This window comes from Chiloscyllium plagiosum, chromosome 39, assembly GCF_004010195.1.
Source record: "Chiloscyllium plagiosum isolate BGI_BamShark_2017 chromosome 39, ASM401019v2, whole genome shotgun sequence".
Taxonomy (NCBI): domain Eukaryota; kingdom Metazoa; phylum Chordata; class Chondrichthyes; order Orectolobiformes; family Hemiscylliidae; genus Chiloscyllium; species Chiloscyllium plagiosum.
In genome coordinates this window covers 10,889,200-10,906,602 of record NC_057748.1, presented here as the reverse complement: position 1 = coordinate 10,906,602, position 17,403 = coordinate 10,889,200, and the positions used below count along the sequence as shown (strand labels likewise).

Genomic DNA, 17,403 nt, shown 5'->3' with positions numbered 1-17,403 from the left:
AGGTGACTTAATAGAGACATACAAGATAATCAGAGGGTTAGATAGGGTGGACAGGGAGAGCCTTTTTCCGAGTATGGGAACAGCAAACACGAGGGGACACAACTTTAAAGTGAGGGGAGATAGGTTAAGACAGATGTCAGAGGTAGTTTCTTTACTCAGAGAGTAGAAAGGGTATGGAATGTTTTGCCTGCAACGGTAGTAGATTTGCCAAGTTTAAGTGCATTTAAGTTGCTATTGGACAGGCATATGGACATACATGGAATAGTGTAGGTGGGATGGGCTTCAGATTAGTGTGACAGGGCAGCGCAACATCGAGGGCTGAAGGGGCTGTATTGCACTGTAATGTTCTATGTTCTATGTAATTCAAGCCTGCACTGAATCACACCAATGGATTCCAAATCCATTACCTTAACCACTCGGCCATAACTACAGGTTAGTCCTGTTGTTGTATTCTTTTGAATAACCAAATAAGAAATCAAACCAGATTAGACAACATTAATAGGAAATAGTCTCTTAAAGAAACACTGGACAAAGCCAACTCCACAAACTAAACTTAAAATTTAAAACTAGTTGTAGGAGGAGCACCCGAATTGCCTGTCAGTCAGGAAAGACTCAAGTGTATCAACAGAAATCACACACCCCCTCTCCAGGGGCAAATCCCTAACTGTTAGTGCTTGAATTTGTGTATTAATTGCAGTTTGAAACACTATTAAACATTTACTTAGCATGTCTCACAACCTCCAAGTATTTCACTACTGAATGAGTGATGAAGAACTAGTTTTGAAAAAAGTAGTTTTGAAGTGTAGCTGTAAGGTAGGGAACAACAGAGGCCAAATTGGTCACCTCAAGCTCCCACAAACAGCATTGTGACAATGCTTTTCTTTGAAGTGGTGCCATGGGAACTTTTATGACCAAGTATGAGGGCAGACAGGTCCTCAGTTTAACAAACAACAGCATCTCCAACAGAACTATAGTTAAGCCTCAGCTTTGTCTGAATGTAGCATCTGGATCAGGAGGTGAACCAACAGCTTTCATACTAAAAGGTAAGGTGGTAAAACACGGTGCCTTGTACATCTAACACTCATGATGTATGTTTATTCCTAATTACTATTCCTATTACTCATGAACAGAAATAATTATTAATGGGGAATAAATAGTATCAACGTGTGAATGAGATTGCTAATATTAAAAGTACGGCCAACACTGAGTTATAAGACACAGGATATAAACAAATATGGTACTAACAGAAGCTGGCCCTTCATGGTTTCAGAAGAACTGACTTCAGATATGCTGTTTCTCACATGTTCCCATTATTTCTGTCCAGATCTGGCTGCTGTAAATTAGTAATAGATTAACTCAAATTTGCAATATTTGCTACAGTTGCCTGTAACCATAGTTATTGCTAAAGTCCTATCGCTGTGATATCAAAGATAGGAAATAATTGCATGTCATTGCTTGTCAATGACTCAACTTATTTTAGTACCGGTCTGTGATTGGCACATACAAACATTATTCTGTTACAAAAGGAAGTAAGGTCAAATGCCAAACTTCCAACAGAGTTAGAAAAGAGAAATTAGAAATATGCTACATCTTACAAAGTGTAATAGAAGTTTTGAACTCTCTTCCATAAATGACAGTTGATGCACGATCACTTATTAATTTTAAATCTGAGATAGATAATCTTTTGTTAAGCAAAGATATTAAAATATATGGAGTTAGGCCACGGATCAGCCATGATCTCATTGAATGATAGAACAGGCTTAGTGGCTGAATGGTCTACTCCTGTTCTTATGTCCAATGATTCTATGTCAACAGCACCTCCAACATAGTAACAAAAAAAAATACCCCTCCCTGACTCATGGCAGTATAATCTGACAAACTACAGAAGATTAAATTAGGACAGGTGATTAAAAGCTCACCACAGGGTAGCTGTACCATCTACAAATGCACTACAGCAAATAACCAAGACCTCTTTAATAACACCTCCTAAATCTGCAATCTCTACCACAGGAGATGTGTGGTAACGCCAACACTTGCAAGTTCCCTTCCAGGTTGCACACCTGATTTGGAACTATATGGCTGTTCCTTCACTGTGGTGGGTCAAAATGCTGAAATTCCCTAACAGCACCATGGGTGAATTTACACCCCAAGGATGGTAGCAGTTCAAGAAAGCAGTTGAAAAGATTTACAAAGATGTTGCCAGGGTTGGAGGATTTGAACTATAGGGAGAGGCTGAATAGACTGGGATGTTTACCCTGGAGCGTTGGAAGCTGAGGGGTGACCTCATAGAAGTTTATAAAATCATGAGGGGCATGGATAGGATAAATACATAAAGTCTTTTCCCTGGGGTGGGTCAGTCCAGAACTAGAGGGCATAGGTTTAGGGTGAGAAAGGAAAGATACAAAAGTGACTTAAGGGGCAACTTTTTCATGCAGAAGTGCTGGCAAATGAGACTAGATTAGGTTAGGATATCTGGTCAGCATGGATTAGTTGGACCGAAGGGTCTGTTTCTATGCTGTACTTCTCTATGACTCTCCGACCTCCAGGGCAATTAGAGATGAGCACAGATGTTACCTCAACTTAGAGATGTCCACATCTCCTAAAAGAATGTTTTAGAAATCTGATGAACAGGTGTAAATATATCTGGCTAGGTTGTCTAAATCATTGCATGCCATCAGTTGGGATGATGAGCAGTCATGCTGTAAGCCCTGGTACAGCTCCTTATATGACCTTGCTTGTCCTGTTTTAGTTAATGTGATAGAAAGTCTGTAGGTCATAGTTCACCCCAGTAAAAGAGGTAATGAAATTTGACAAAATAATCCCCTTTGTTTATTAAAGGTTCTTACAGATTAAGCGCACAAATAGATAAATGACATAGCAGATGTCAATCACTTCCAACCAGAGGACAGCAAATATTTGCAGTGGTGAAACTGTAAAATAAGATTTGTCATCTCTTTGTTACACACAGTCAGCAGTGACATTATCCTCACCTTTAGAGAGAAAAAAGCATTTTTTTAAAAATCCCAAACTTCATTGCATATTAAGTTTGATAGATTAGCAACCATTCAGCTGAAATGTTAAAGCAAGGTCTCTACTACCTATCTGCTAAATCAGATGTTAAAATGATTCCATGATATACATTTGAAGGAGAACAAAGATGTTTCTCCCTAGTGTCCTGGTCAAGATGTTTTCCCTCAACCAATGCTATTAAAACAGTCTAACTAGTCATTTCATGTAATAATATTTGTGGACTTTGCTGTGTGCAAATTGGCTGTAAAGCTGAAGTTCAATTAAACAACAATGAAGTTCATTAGGTTTGAAATAATTTAGGGTATCCTAATGACATAAACAACTATTTGGTTGCAAATCTTTTGATGGAAGAATAATTTAGAAATAGATGAGCATAGAAACCATAACAGAGAAAGGCTTTTTGGCCCATCAGTTTCAATGAAATTGGTGCTACATTTTCAATGCATCTGAACATAAGGAATGGGAGCAGAGAAGGCAGTTTGGTCCTTCGAGCCTGCTGTGCCCTTTCAATATGATCATCTGCTTTGACCCCGACTTCCTGTACTATCCCAATATCTTGTACATTATTGATCTCTGTGTGTGTGTATATTGATATAAGAATTTTACTGAGGTTCAAGGTCTGAAATAACTTTGCTTAAGTAAGGAAGCTGTCACTGAACTATGCAAGGCTCAAACTATGGATAATGCAAGTGGACACAACCTTAATGTTGCTTCTCCAGAAAGGCAATGCTGCATGACCTGAGCGCTGTACCAACATGATAAACTTGATAATTGATTCAACTCTGACACTGACTGCTTGAATTTCTCAGAGGGGAGAGTGCATCACTCTGCTAAGCTGTCACTCTGACAATGATATTACCTAATTAACAAATAATTACTTGTTAGGACAGAACTGAAACATTGCTCAAAAGAGACATAGTTTCTGTTCATTCCCATTTGCCCTTGAGAAGGTGATGATGAGTCGCTTTCTTAACCTGCTGCAGTCCATGTGGGACAGATTGACCCATAGTGACATGTAGGAGCGAGGTTTGGATTTGGATGCTGCAGCACTTAAGGACAGCGATATTGTTTTCAATCAGGACAGTGTGTGGTTTGGAGGAGAATGTGCAGATCTCGATCTTACTAATATGTCTCTTGTCCTTGTGCTCTAGATAGTGGGTTTGGGAAGGTGCTGCTAGAGGCAGATGGGAAGAGTTGCTGAGTTTGTTCAGTGTTTGCATGTGTTTTCATTCTTTCATGGGACATGATCATCACTGAATGGCCAATATTTGTTGCCCATCTGTAAATGTTCTTGAACTGAGTGGTTCACTAAACCACTTCAGAGGTGTGTGTGGATCCATTACTGTGGATCTGGAGTTACACATGGGCCACACCAAGCAAGGATACCATTGAACTACATCATTAACAATCAGTGGCAGATTATGAAATTCCAGATTCTTTTTAGGAATCACTAGGTTTATTAAGGACTTAAATAAAAGGTGTGGATGCTTGAAATCTGAACTAAAAACAGAAAGCCCTGGTTATACTGAGCAGATCTGGCAGCAGCGTCTGTGCAAAGAGAAACAGAGTTAATGTTTTCAGAGCAGGGACTCTGCTTTTCTGAACAGTCACATTGGACACGAAATGTCAACTCGGTCTCTCTCTTCACAGATGCTGCTATCAGACCTGATGAGTTTCTCCAGCAACTTTTTGAACAAATCAATGAATTGCATTTTTAAAAACTCTTTCACAGGATGTGGGGGTTGCCAACTAGGTGAGCATTTATTGTCCAGAAGGAAAAACCAGGAAAGTTTGTTTTGTATACCTTACAACAGTGCCCCAGCGTGACTGGTGTGTTCATTTCCAAATATTACTGCTTAATCCTTCTGGGTGCACACTCCTAGCTGCCCTTGAGAAGATGATGGTAAGCAATGTTCTCCCTTAGCTACACTGCACACACGATGATTGGCGTCATTCACAGCATTGAACTTCAGAGGTTTCTGCTACACGCCAGACTTCGACGTCAGTAGAAGAAAAAATAATTGCAGGAACTTAGGTGGTGAGCTACCTTCTTCGAATTCAGCAGTCCATTTTTTTTACTGTTCATTGAAATGGCGAAACCTCTCAGATCGTTAGCATGAACTTCTGGAAGGCTCATCTGGTGACGTTAGCCCTGTGCCTCCATCTATATTTATGCTCAAAACATCAATCCTTCTGCTCCTTGGTTGCTCCCTGACCTGCTGTGCTTTTCCAGCCACACACTCTCAACACTGTAGTCAATCATCCCCAGGATAGTCATTGCTAGTATAAAAGGAGTAGTGAGATGCCTACCTCTTTCAGAGCGGCATTAAGGGTGCCACTTCCTTTAAGAGTAGCAGTAAGGGTGCCTGTCCCTTTAAAAGCAGCAGCCACAGTGCCTACTGTGCAAGACAAGTGAGAGTACCTGCCTCTTTAAGAACTGTCGTGAAGATGCCTACTCCTGACAGGATTTAGAGATGCCGGTGTTGGACTGGGGTGTACAAAGTTAAAAATCACACAACACCGGGTTAAAGTCCAACAGGTTTAATTGGAAGCACACTAGCTTTCGGGTGAAGGAGCGTCGCTCCGAAACCTAGTGTGCTTCCAATTAAACCTAAAAATCACACAACTTTGTACACCCCTGTCCAACACCGGCATCATCAATCATGTCCAATTAAACCTGTTGGACTATAACCTGGTGTTGTGTGATTTTTAACTTTGTACTCCTGACAGAGCAGCTGTGAAGCTGTCTACTTCTTTAAGAGCAGCAATGAGGCGATGACACTAAATGTGGCGTGAAGATGCCTACTCTTTAAGATGACTGTCCCATTAACAGTAGCAGTGAAGGTCCCTACTCCTCTAAGAACAGTGAGGGCATCTGCTCCTTTAAGAGCAGCAGTAGTGCCGGGCCTTTTTATAACAATGAAGGTGCTTACTCCTTTTACAGCAGCAGTGAAGGTGTCTGCCTCGTTCAGAGTTAAAAATCACACAACACCAGGTTATAGTCCAACAGGTTTAATTGCTCTGCCTCGGTCAGAGCAGCATTGAGAGTGCGTAGCCCTTTAACAGCAACAGTGAGAGTGCCTGCTCCTTTAAGTGCAGCAATGGTGCCTGATCTTTGCAGAACAGTAGCGAGCGTGCCTGGTCCTTTAACAGCTGCAGAGAAGGTGTATATTTCTTTAAGAGCAGAAGCGTGAGCGCCTGGTCGTTTCAGAGCATCAGTGAGGGTGCCTGGCCCTTTAACAGCAGCAGCGAAGGTGGCTGCCCCTTTAAGAGCCAGCGCCACCTGTCGGCGGGAGGAGAGAAGTTGAAGTCAGATCCAAGATGGCGGCGCCGCCGGAGGAGGAGAGTTTGGAGTCGAGACTGAGTGAGTGTGAGCGGCAGAAAATAAAACACCCGCCGCACAGACTGACAATAAATAAACACGTTTATTTTCGGGGGCTGGGGTAGGACACAGACTGGCATTGGGCCGCTTTTATATTTTTCTCGTGAAAATTAAACGCGGGGCCCACAACCTTGTAGAACTCGCCTCAGAACATTCTAGAAGGCAGATTTCGGCTCATGGAGGGTGGGTACATCTCCAGGAGCGGACATTTAAAACGTGCTTTGAAGCTTCACTCTTTTAAAAATGTCCTTTTTATTTTCGTGCCCGCGGCGGCAATTGTTGGTTGTTTTATGTGGATTTGGAAGGACTAGGGGGTGTGGAAATGGGCAGGAAGTGGTGATGATTGACATGTTCATCGACCAATAGCCGGCCAGTTTGCTTTGCGTCATTCGCCAATCAAGGAGGCGCTGGGCGGGACTTCCGCTCCTGTCTCTTTATGAATGGATCTGGCTTCAGTAGCACTTTACGTCTAGTATCTGGAGCTGGCTTTAATTCTGTCTTTATATTGACACCCATGAGCTTGGGTTCAAGACAGGCTGTCACCAGACTTCAGCTTCTTTGTACTGCTTCAAGACTCAACATTATGTTTTATCAGGCGAAAGTGAGGACTGTAGATGTTGGAGAGTCAGAGTCAAAAAATGTGATGTTGGAAAAACGCAGCAGGTCACAAGCATCTGTGGAATATGAGAGTTGACGTTTCAGGCATATATCCTTCATCAGGAATGTCGACTCTCCTGTCCTTGGATGCTGCCTGACCTGCTGTGCTTTTCCAGAGTGACAATTTTTGACTATATTTTGCCACACTTCCAGAATGATGTGGATGCTTTTGGAGTAGATATAAAGAAGGTTTACCAGGATTTTGCTTGGTATGTGGGATTTTACCTAATGAAGAAAAGTTGGAAAGACTGGGTTTGTTTTCACTGGTATGCAGGAGGTTGAGGGGTGACCTGATGGAAGTTTATAGGATTGTGAATGGCATGGTTGGAGTGGAAAGTATGAGTTGTTTTCCCAGGGTCAAGGGGTCAATTACAAGATGATACACGTTCAAGATGCTGGGTATGGGGTTTAAAAGAGATGTGCGAGTCAAGTTTTTCACTCAAAGCGTGGTAAGTGCCTGGAATGTGCTGCCAAAGGTGGAAGCAGACCCAACAGCAATATTCAAGAAGCACCTTGACAAATACATGAATAGGAAGGGAATAAAGGGATACAGATTCCATAAGTGAAGACAATTTTAGTATGGAAGGGCAAAATGTGTCAATGTAGGCTTGGAAGACCTATTCCTGTGCTGCATTGTACCTGGTTTGTTTGTATATGATCAGGCATCCTTACAGTTACATGATAGCCTTAGTGTTATAATGTCGTACGGCATAGAAACAGCTCCTTTGGCCCATATGTCTCTGCTGACCCGCAAGCACCAAGCTATGTTATTCCCATTTACCTCCACTTGGTTCATAGTCTACTACACCTTGGGGATTGGCCAGGAAAGTAGGCTTAAGTTTTTGGATGAGCCACAATCCTGTAAAGTGGCAGAACAGGCTCAAGGGGCTGAAGGGCCTACTTCTGTCTCTCATGGTCACATGCTCTTGTGTTTTTGGAAGACTGCACTTTACCAGCCCTTTGAGAGAAGCAATTTTTCCTCATCTCTGTTTTAAATTTATCAGCCCTTACCTTGAAGTATGACCTCATTCTAGGTTGTCCCACAAGGGGAAATCTCCCCTCTACATCTACTTTGTTAATTCCTTTCAGCACCTTGTATTCTTCAATTAGATCTGCTCTCATTCTTCTAAACTCTAGTGAGTATAGGCCTAAACTGTTCAATCTCTCATCATAAAATAAATCCCTCACCTCTATAATTAATCTCGTGAATCACCTTTGAACTCCCTTGAATTCAACTACATCCTTCCTGAAGGGGACCAGAACTGTAAAATTACTCCAGGCATGGTCTCACTAAAGCCTTGGACAGGTACAGCAATACTTCCCCACTTTTATACTCCATTCCTTTAGAAGCAAATGCCAAAATTCAAATTGTCTTCCTTATTACGTGCTGTACCTGCATATAGCTTTCTGTGATTCATACCCGAGGACACCCAGGTGTCTCTACACTGAAGCACTCTGAAGTTTCTCAGCTGGTGATTTGCCTCTCGGTTCTCCCGACCAATTTGCTCCCTGTGGATCTGCGTGGTTGGTCTAATTTTTATCCTCATTGTTTTGTCAGTAAACATTGCATGGTTCTTCGCGGTATGCAGGAGAGGTATCCACATTATTTTGTTACCTGCAGGAAATCCCATCCCTCTCAGATAATGAGTGAGTATATTCCATGAGCTCTAACTCTGATGCTTGTCAGTCCACTCCACAAATTTCTTTCCATGTGTTTATAACACATTATTGTGGCTAAATTTCAGCTTCTGCCTCACTATCACTTTCTCCTTAACTCTTCCCCAGCAAAGAGCAGCTCTAACATCATCACGAGGATGCTACATGATCCTGAAGCCCTTGTTCAACAATTTGACATGTTTATGCATTGTGGACCAGGGAATGGTGCTTTTACAAGAGATCAGCCCATTTCTGTGTACTCCGGCTGCCGTGTACATGAGCTGTAGGTTTCTCACTAAAAGTCTACCTATAATTGTTTGGTCATTTAGAACTTGAGTATTGCTGAACAAAAAGGTGTTTTGTCAAGCTTCTCCCTTGCATTCATTGTTTGTAAGAAATACAAAGAGGGAACAACTGCATTTATGTTAGACCTTTCATGTGTGTTAAGTGTTATTTTCTTTGGTATTTCTTATGAATTGTCCTGATGAGTGCAAAATAAAGATCTTCGACAAAATGTAATGAGTGCAAAAGTAAACCTTTTACCCCTCTCAGTTCCAAGGAAGAGTCAAGTTGGGCTCATATATTAATTCTGTTTCTCTTTCCATAAATGTTGCTAGAGCTGCTGAGTTTCTTCAGGATTTTGTTTTCATCCTATCCCTCTCTATTCATTGGATCCATATTTGTGGCAACCAGCCTTAATTTGTGAACTCTGGGGTATGATGTGTAGTTTTGATCCTTCTGCTTAAGGAGAGATTCTTGCATTGGCAGCAGCTCACTCGACACATTCCTGTGATGAGGATGTTGTCTGGTGTTGAAAGTTTGGATCTATACTCATTGAAGTTTGGGAGAGTGAGAAGCGATCTTCTTGAAATGTCAGATTCTGAGGAGGCTTGACATAGTAGATGTTGCAAGGTTGTTTTCCTTTTATGAGGGAATTTTAGAGCTAAGGCCACAGTTTCAAAATAAAAAGTTTCCCATTTAAGGTGGTGATGAGGAAACAATTCTGCTTTCAGACAATCAGTCTTTGCAGTTCTGACCTCCAGAGAGCATTGGAGGCTGGTTGATTGAATACATTCCAGTCTGAGCTAGATAAATGTTCTGATTGACAAGGGAACCAAGAGTAATGAGGGACAGGCAGGAAAGTGGAGTTAAAGCTCTGTCAGATTAGCCACAATATTATTGACTGTTTGTGCAGGCTTAATAGGCTGAATGGCCCCTATTTCTTATATTTTGTCTTTACCCATTTGCGATACTCCGTAAAACATATTGCTGTGACCAAGCTACTGGCCACTTGCCCTTGAACCTATTTTGTGTTGTGCAATGGCAAATTCTGCTTCAAAATATTCCTGTGAAGTGCCTTAGGGTTATTTACTTTAAGGGAGCTGATTGCATGCACTCCTTTTTGAAATGCAAAGTTCTAGATTTAAATCCTGTTCAAGGGTTTGACAACTAAATTAAGACCAAATTTTCAGTGTAGTGCCAAGAGATACTGCTAGATGTGCTGACTTTCAAATAAGACTTTGAACCAAGGTCCTTACAGGTGCTTGCGTTGAAATGAATTATCCATGGCACTATTTCAAAGAGGAGCAGGAGAAGTACCACAAGTGGCCTGGCCAATACGTATCGATCAATCAGCATTTCAAAAATAAACATGTCTGATTATTATCACTGCTAGCTGTGGGAGCTTGCTGTGCAAACTTGCTGCTGTGTTTTATACATTACAACTGTGTCTACGCATCAAAACATGTGGAATTTACTGTAAAGCACTTTGAAATATCTTGAGAAAAGTACCTTATTAATAGTGTTGCTTTCTAACTGCATATGTTAAAATTAAAAGGGAACTTCAAGTTGTCACCATCTTATCATTTCAAACCATATAGTTTTAATAGCTATTAAAACACAGGGTCTAATAGAGGAATAAATGGGTAATTCATTTATATTTATTTCTTTGTAGATCAAACTGCATACTCCTTGGGTTATTTGTTGTAGGCAGAATACAGGTCATACTTAACCAGCCCCCATGCACAAAACCCAAACAAAACATCTGCTGTTCAATGTGTTTTTCAGATGACATCTCTTTCTGAACAATCCAGAATGCACCAATAACCGCACTGACAACCAATTTTACATAATCTGTGAAGCTTGTAACATAATTCACTAGAAACTGTATGCACTCATGGTCCTCTCATAGAAAACATGGACATTGTCAGACAGGGAATGGCCACAATCACCTTGTTTGTCTTCTATCATAAATTAAAAAAAAACGACAAGCTGGAAATACTCAGCAAGTCAGGAAACACGTATGGAGAGACTAAAACTGTTAATCTGTTAAGTTAATGATCTTTGATCAGCATTCCCATCTCAATGATTATGTTGTAATGCCAATGAATCATTTGATTTAATATTTAATCTGGGCTGCTGCAGCTGAATAGACTCTTCATTTGTAATTCATCTCTTGCATGATAAAACTGTATAAAACAGTCAAATAAAACTTGACACCATACCACACAAGGAGATATTAGGGTAGGAATTTCGGAGGTCTGTACATGCCTGAAAGTGGCAACACTGATGGATAAAGTGGTCAAGAAGGCATACAGCATTCTCTCCTTCAACTGGGGCATCGAATGTAAAAGTTGGTAAGTTATGTTACAGCTATACAGAACTTTACTTAGGCCACTTTTGAAATGTTGCATGCAGTTCTTGTTGCCACACAATTAGAAGGATGTGGATGCTTTGGAAAGGGTGCAGAAAATGTTTGCCAGGAGGTTACCTGGTGTGGAAGGCTTTAGTTATGAGGAGAGATTTGATAAACTCAAATTATCTTTCCAGTGAAAACAGAGGCCGAGGGACGACCTGATACATGTCTACAAAATATGAGAGGCATAGATAGGGTACATAGGTAGAGGCTTTTTCCCAGGATGAAAAGGTCAACTACCAGTGGGCATCGGCTCAAGTGAAGGGGGAGAGGGTAATGGGTGCCTGAAATGCATTGCCAGTGCAGGTGGTGGAAGCAAGCACATTAACAACATTTAAGGCATTTCTTGATAAACACATGAATGGAGGTGAACAGAGTGATAGGAACTGCAAATGGGAAATAGTGGGTCTAAATAAGGATTAGGAATCGACGCAGGTTTAGTGGGGTCGAAGGGCTTGCTCCCATGCAGTATTGTATTGTACTACTGAGACCTGTAGGAATTGAAGACATGGCTGTGAATGGAAGAGCAATTAAAGTCAAAATGTTTGAAGAGTCTAAAATTGTAATGTAGAGAGATCTGAATTGTCGTAAGGTTAGGAAGGGGCAAGGCCAAAAATGGATTTATAAATGAAGATTTTAAGTTTAGAAATATTGTCATCTTGTGGCCCATATAGGTCAGTGAGTGTAGGGATGTTGGATGAACAGAACTTGTTGCAAATCAGGGTGTGGCTTGTAGGCTTTCAGAAACCTGCAGTCCAGCAGCAAGAGTTTTTACTGGGTTGCATTTGGAAGCAAATCTTTTTTTCCTTGGGTGATTTTTGCTGCCACAGTCACATATGTTCCTAGACTCTGAAATGGCTAAAAATGTTCAGCTAAAGATTTGAGTGACAAATTGGTGACAAATCTGTGGCTTTTATTGGAGATGATTTTTCAATGCTGGTGTTGCAGGGCATATGAAATAGTGTCTCTCTAATATTAGTGATGCAACTGCACTGGTGGAAAGTGTGTATTAGAGTATATCGGATTAATTATATTTACTAATAATATTTGTGAAAGAGGAGTGGATGTTGGGAATATGTTTCCGTTGGTAGGACTAGGACCTGAGGACAGTCTTTGAGTAAAGGGAAGACCTTTTAGAACAGAGATAAGAAGGAAAATCTATGGAATTCACTGCTACAGAAAGCTGTGGAGGCCAGGTCATTGAGTCTGTTTAAGATGGAGTTAGACAGGTTCTTGATTGTCAAGAGGATCAAGGGATACGCGTATAATGGGATTTAGAAGCTTAACAGCCATGATTGAATCTGCTCTGCCATTCAATGGGCTTAATTTCTGCTCCTATGTCTTATGGTCTTAATTTTATAATACAAGGACAGGAAGGATTTATTGGCCTTGGAGGCAGTACACTGCAGGTTTATAAGAATGATACCTGGGCTTCAGGGTTGAGCTATGAGGAGCGATTATATAAATTAAAGCTGTTTTCTTTAGAATTTAGAAAGTTAAGAGTTGATCTGACTGAAGTCTTTAAGAAAATACAGGGTAGGTAAAGATAAACTATTTCCATTAGTTGACGATTCTCGTACTAGGGTAGAGTCTAAAAATTAGAAGCAAGCGGTTCAGGAGTGATGTTAGTAAGCACTTCTACACATAAGGAAGGTAAAGGTTTGGAACACTCTTCCACAAGCAGCAGTTGACACTAAATCATTTGATAATTTTAAATCTGTTTTTTGTTTAAGCCAGCGTGTTAAAGGATATTCAAAGGACTGAATAGCCTACTCCTGTTCCTATCTTCCCAGAATAAGGAAATCTTGCTGTGATTGTCCAGGGATGATGAGAGGTTAAAATAACAGAGTGATGAGATTACAGAACTAGTTTATCAAGAATGGGGTGTGACTTGGGAAAGTGTATTTTGAGCAGGAGTGACATTGGATTAGCTACATGTCTGTAATTTGTGCTCGGAGCAAATTGACATGGTAATTTAGGAATGTTTTACAAGAAATATATTACTAGCTCTTAGTGTTTTATCTGGGTGTCAGAAAATGAGCAGCTTAGAGCCAGCCCCACGTATAATATATTGCAAAATCTGGCTGTTATCCTGGCAGTAGAATCCTAGAGCTATTTAGTTTTATTTTGAGTGTACATTTCCGAATTTAGTCATGTGAATTCTGAAAGCATGATCTTGAAAGTCAATCTTCTTGAGTCTAAACCAAATTATGCTAAGGTAAAATTGAATGACTATCCAAATGCAATAAAGCTATGTTTTGTAGATCAGATTACTAAACTAGATGATGATGTAGTTACACTGCATGTTCAGCATTGGTGCAAAGTGGCTTTGGTTTCAGGCTTCTAAACAAAAGTGCCAAGGCTTGAGTTTACTCCAAAGTACTGCATTCAGGTCAGGCCCTGCTCTGGATTTAGGCTCAATTTACACTAAAACTGCAGTGTGTGGTACAAAACAAAACTATTTCACAACATTGCTGCAGTAGTAATTTGATTGTAACTGTCAATAAACAAGTTTTAAGGTGATGTTACATAGCATCAATGCTATGTAAGTAATGTGTTTCAATGCCTAGCAACAAGTTTTTGGGAGTATTATATGTGGAAAACCAAAATTTTATTGGCGGTTGGTATTCTCGAAGGTTTCAGTCACTAAATGACACAATACTGGATTGCCATGTAAATTCAATGTGTGAGAATGGCTTAACTTTGGGTAGAATAATATGCCTTTGATGAGAGGCTGGATTTAAGAAAGGACCATAACTCAAGAAACAGAAGTTTATTATAGAGTTTTGAGAAGTTTATTATGAGGTTTTTCAGTGAATCCCAGAATGACATGCCAATCCAAGTGCCTTGTGCCATTCATGATTCATCTTGTTGCTAATATTATGATTAGTTGAATAGGACATTTCCCTCTTGCATGTTGAGACTAGTGGTTTGAGAGAAAGTGAGGGCTGCAGATGCTGGAGATCAGAGCTGAAAATGTGTTGCTGGAAAAGCGCAGCAGGTCAGGCAGCATCCAAGGAACAGGAGAATCGACGTTTCGGGCATAAGCCCTTCTTCAGGAATGGTTTGAGGCAGGTTGAAGTTGGTGAGCCCCAAATACGTTGGGTTTGCATCCTTGTTCTTCCTATTGTGCTTCCTTTACTTTTGAAAAAAATATTGGGGAAACTTTAAGTAGCAATTTTTAAAGTTTTTGCTTAATAACTGTGTGTACATAAAAGGACCACTTATCAGTTCACTTTGAAGAAATATGCTTTTGAGATGACCTGATGATAGTAGCCCAAAATAGCATTCAGCTGACTTGCAGTTAAAATCCCTGTGGGATCTCCATAGCAGATCACTCCTGTACAGTGGCGCAGCTCACTTAGTGTAAACGTGGAAAAAAATGTTTTTGTACACATCGCTGAAACATCTAAAACAGCTGATCCTATTTCCCCTGAGATAAGCTTTGTCTTGTCCTGTGAGTATCTACAGTGTTGCAGTAGTGCTGCATATGAGCTGTTTGACATTGGTTATTGCCCAAACAGCAATTTCCATAAATTAAACCTTACTATCATATGTAGAAATTTGCATCTGCCTCTGAACTTTTAATTTAGTTTTCTGTTTATTATTGCAGTACAAAATTTGAGTATTGCTAAAAGGACGTGTTGTCAAAAATTTTAATCTTGCATTCATCAGGACAAGTGCAAGAATGCCAAATTTCAATTGATTGCAATAATTTATTCTCTACAGAAGGAACAAGGTGCTGATTGACAATTAAACTTCTAGCTGAGGCATTACCTTGAAGAAAGTCGCATTAACCTATAGGCTTCCTAAACTCTCTAACTCAAATTAACATTTACTTTTCTTATGAAGCCAGTTATGTTACAGTTGCATCAGCAAGAGGACTGATAAAAACAAGTGTGAACTGAAGATAGACCTCTTACTGCTGTGACCAAAGCTGTATGTGAAGTAGAGATCAGGAACATTTAGAAGTTATCTTTATAGTTCTTACACCCATTCAGCCAGTGGAAACTAATGGACATCTTCATATACTTACATTCATTTTACAAAAAGGCAGTTGAGAATTGGAGATGTATAGAACAGTTGGAGCACAGAAAAACATCATTTGGCCTGTTGTGTCTGTGCTGGTTCTCGAAAGGAATGGTTTATCTTGTGCTATTTCCCTGCTGTTTTCCTATAGACCTCAATTTTTCCTTTTTTTTTGTTTCTTTTCAGGTAACACACAGATGACGGAAATATGATTTCTGAACTCTGGATATATTTTCTTTAAATCTTTTAAGATCCTAGCTAGTGGTAATAGTGGGGAGATCCGATCCCAGAATGAAACGTGATTTTATTTGTAATTCAGAAGTGGTTTTGCACACAACTGAATATTTTTGTTTTATTTTCACATCATAAAATAATCGACAGTATTTTTTTTCAATCTATTAACCATTGTCAATAAATCAACCATGTTTTCCAATTGATTTAATTTGTTTGAAGCGATTGGAGCCAGGCGATCATGACTGAGATTCTTGATTGGCCCAGGTTAATGACCCCAATCAGGAAGCCCTACTAACCAGTTTAAGTAGGAGGGGGCCCTTTATGGCACAGTGGTGGTGTCTCTGCCCCTGGAACCGGAGGCCTGGGTTCAAGTCCCATCTACTCCAGAGGGGTGTAATAATGTTTCTGAACAGGTTGATTAGAAAAATAATTTAAACAATAAAAAATATAACGGGAGATTCAGAATCTCCTCAGTTCAGACTCTGACTCCGAACTGGCTGGCCACAGCCAGTGTACTGTGCACAAGTAAATAAAGGATGACTTGGTGATGGGATGTTAGCCTCTGTGCAGTTATTTTAATGTCAAAAGCCCATTAAGGGAAGTACAATCATCAAAAGTGAGGGGTAGTGGGCAAACCTGGTTTGATAGACGTACATTTTATTTTAGCAATTTGGTTGCTATGGTGGCCTGTCACTAAACATTATTTATAAGGCTGCCAATGTACTTTTAATAAAAGAACATTATCACAGAATCCCTACAGTGTGGAAGCAGGCCCTTCAGTCCAACAAGTACACACTGACCCTCAGAAGAGTAACCCACCCAGACCCATTCCCCTCGCCTATTGACTGACTAATGCCCCTAACCTACACATCCCTGAACACTATGGGCAATTTCCCATGGCCAATTCACCAAACCTGTACATTTTTGGATTATGGGAGGAAACAAGAACACCTGGAAGAAACTCACGCAGACAAGGGGAGAATGTGCAAACTCCACACAGACGATCGAGCCCGCATCTCTGGCGCTGTTGAGGCAGCAGTGCTAACAATGAGCCACTGTGTCACCCCATTACACACACACAAGCTTATAAAGATTAGTTTATTACATTTTTGTAAATGTAGAAAGACTATTTGTTAAGGTCTTAACATAAAACAAAGAAAAGGAATATTGAACCCTATTCCCAGTGATATCCTTTACATGCATTCAACTTCTTTATGATACCACTCTTATTTTCATTTTAAAATTTCTTACTGAACTCAAGCATTTCCCTTCAGTGACTTTCTGAACATTGACAGAGATAGAGATTTTCTCTAATGCTGTCTGTCCCCCTCTGAGGCACTCACCCATCCAAGCTAACACACTGATTTTTTTTTCATTGAACTCTAAGCAATAAACTACTGGGGACTACCAGATAGCACATCTACTAGAATGGAGTTTTCCTTCTGAACTGCCATCTGCGTCTGGTCTGTGATCATCTGCTACTGTTGGTCATAAAAGCTCAAGTTAACCTTAAGCAGCAATTATCTCTCCAGGTAGCTTGTTGAGTCATTTAACTTGTCATGTGACTTCTTTAAAATGCTGTCCACAACTCACTGGTCCAAATGACATTTTTAAAAAAGCAGTTCAGTCTTCACAGCACTGAAACCAAAATAATTTACAATCCAGATTATATGATGAACCTTCTTCACAATAGATGCAGCATTGCAAAGCTCTCCAATAT

General features: G+C 40.2%; 1 protein-coding gene across 4 annotated transcripts in view; it reads left to right on the top strand.

Moving 5' to 3' along the window:
• The window catches only part of gga1 (golgi-associated, gamma adaptin ear containing, ARF binding protein 1), a 119,577-nt gene that overhangs the window by 60,934 nt on the left and 41,240 nt on the right, over positions 1 to 17,403 (top strand). Inside the window, exon 1 of one of the 4 annotated variants that reach the window (XM_043679761.1) lies at positions 6,304 to 6,394. The exons of 2 other annotated variants lie outside the window; for them this stretch is intronic. In XM_043679761.1, coding sequence (XP_043535696.1) covers positions 6,352 to 6,394 — 43 coding nt within the window. In that variant the 5' untranslated portion in view covers positions 6,304 to 6,351. Of the gene's footprint in view, positions 1 to 6,303; positions 6,395 to 6,450; positions 6,596 to 17,403 lie in introns of those variants that run through there. One more of the 4 variants, XM_043679762.1, reaches the window with a different exon arrangement.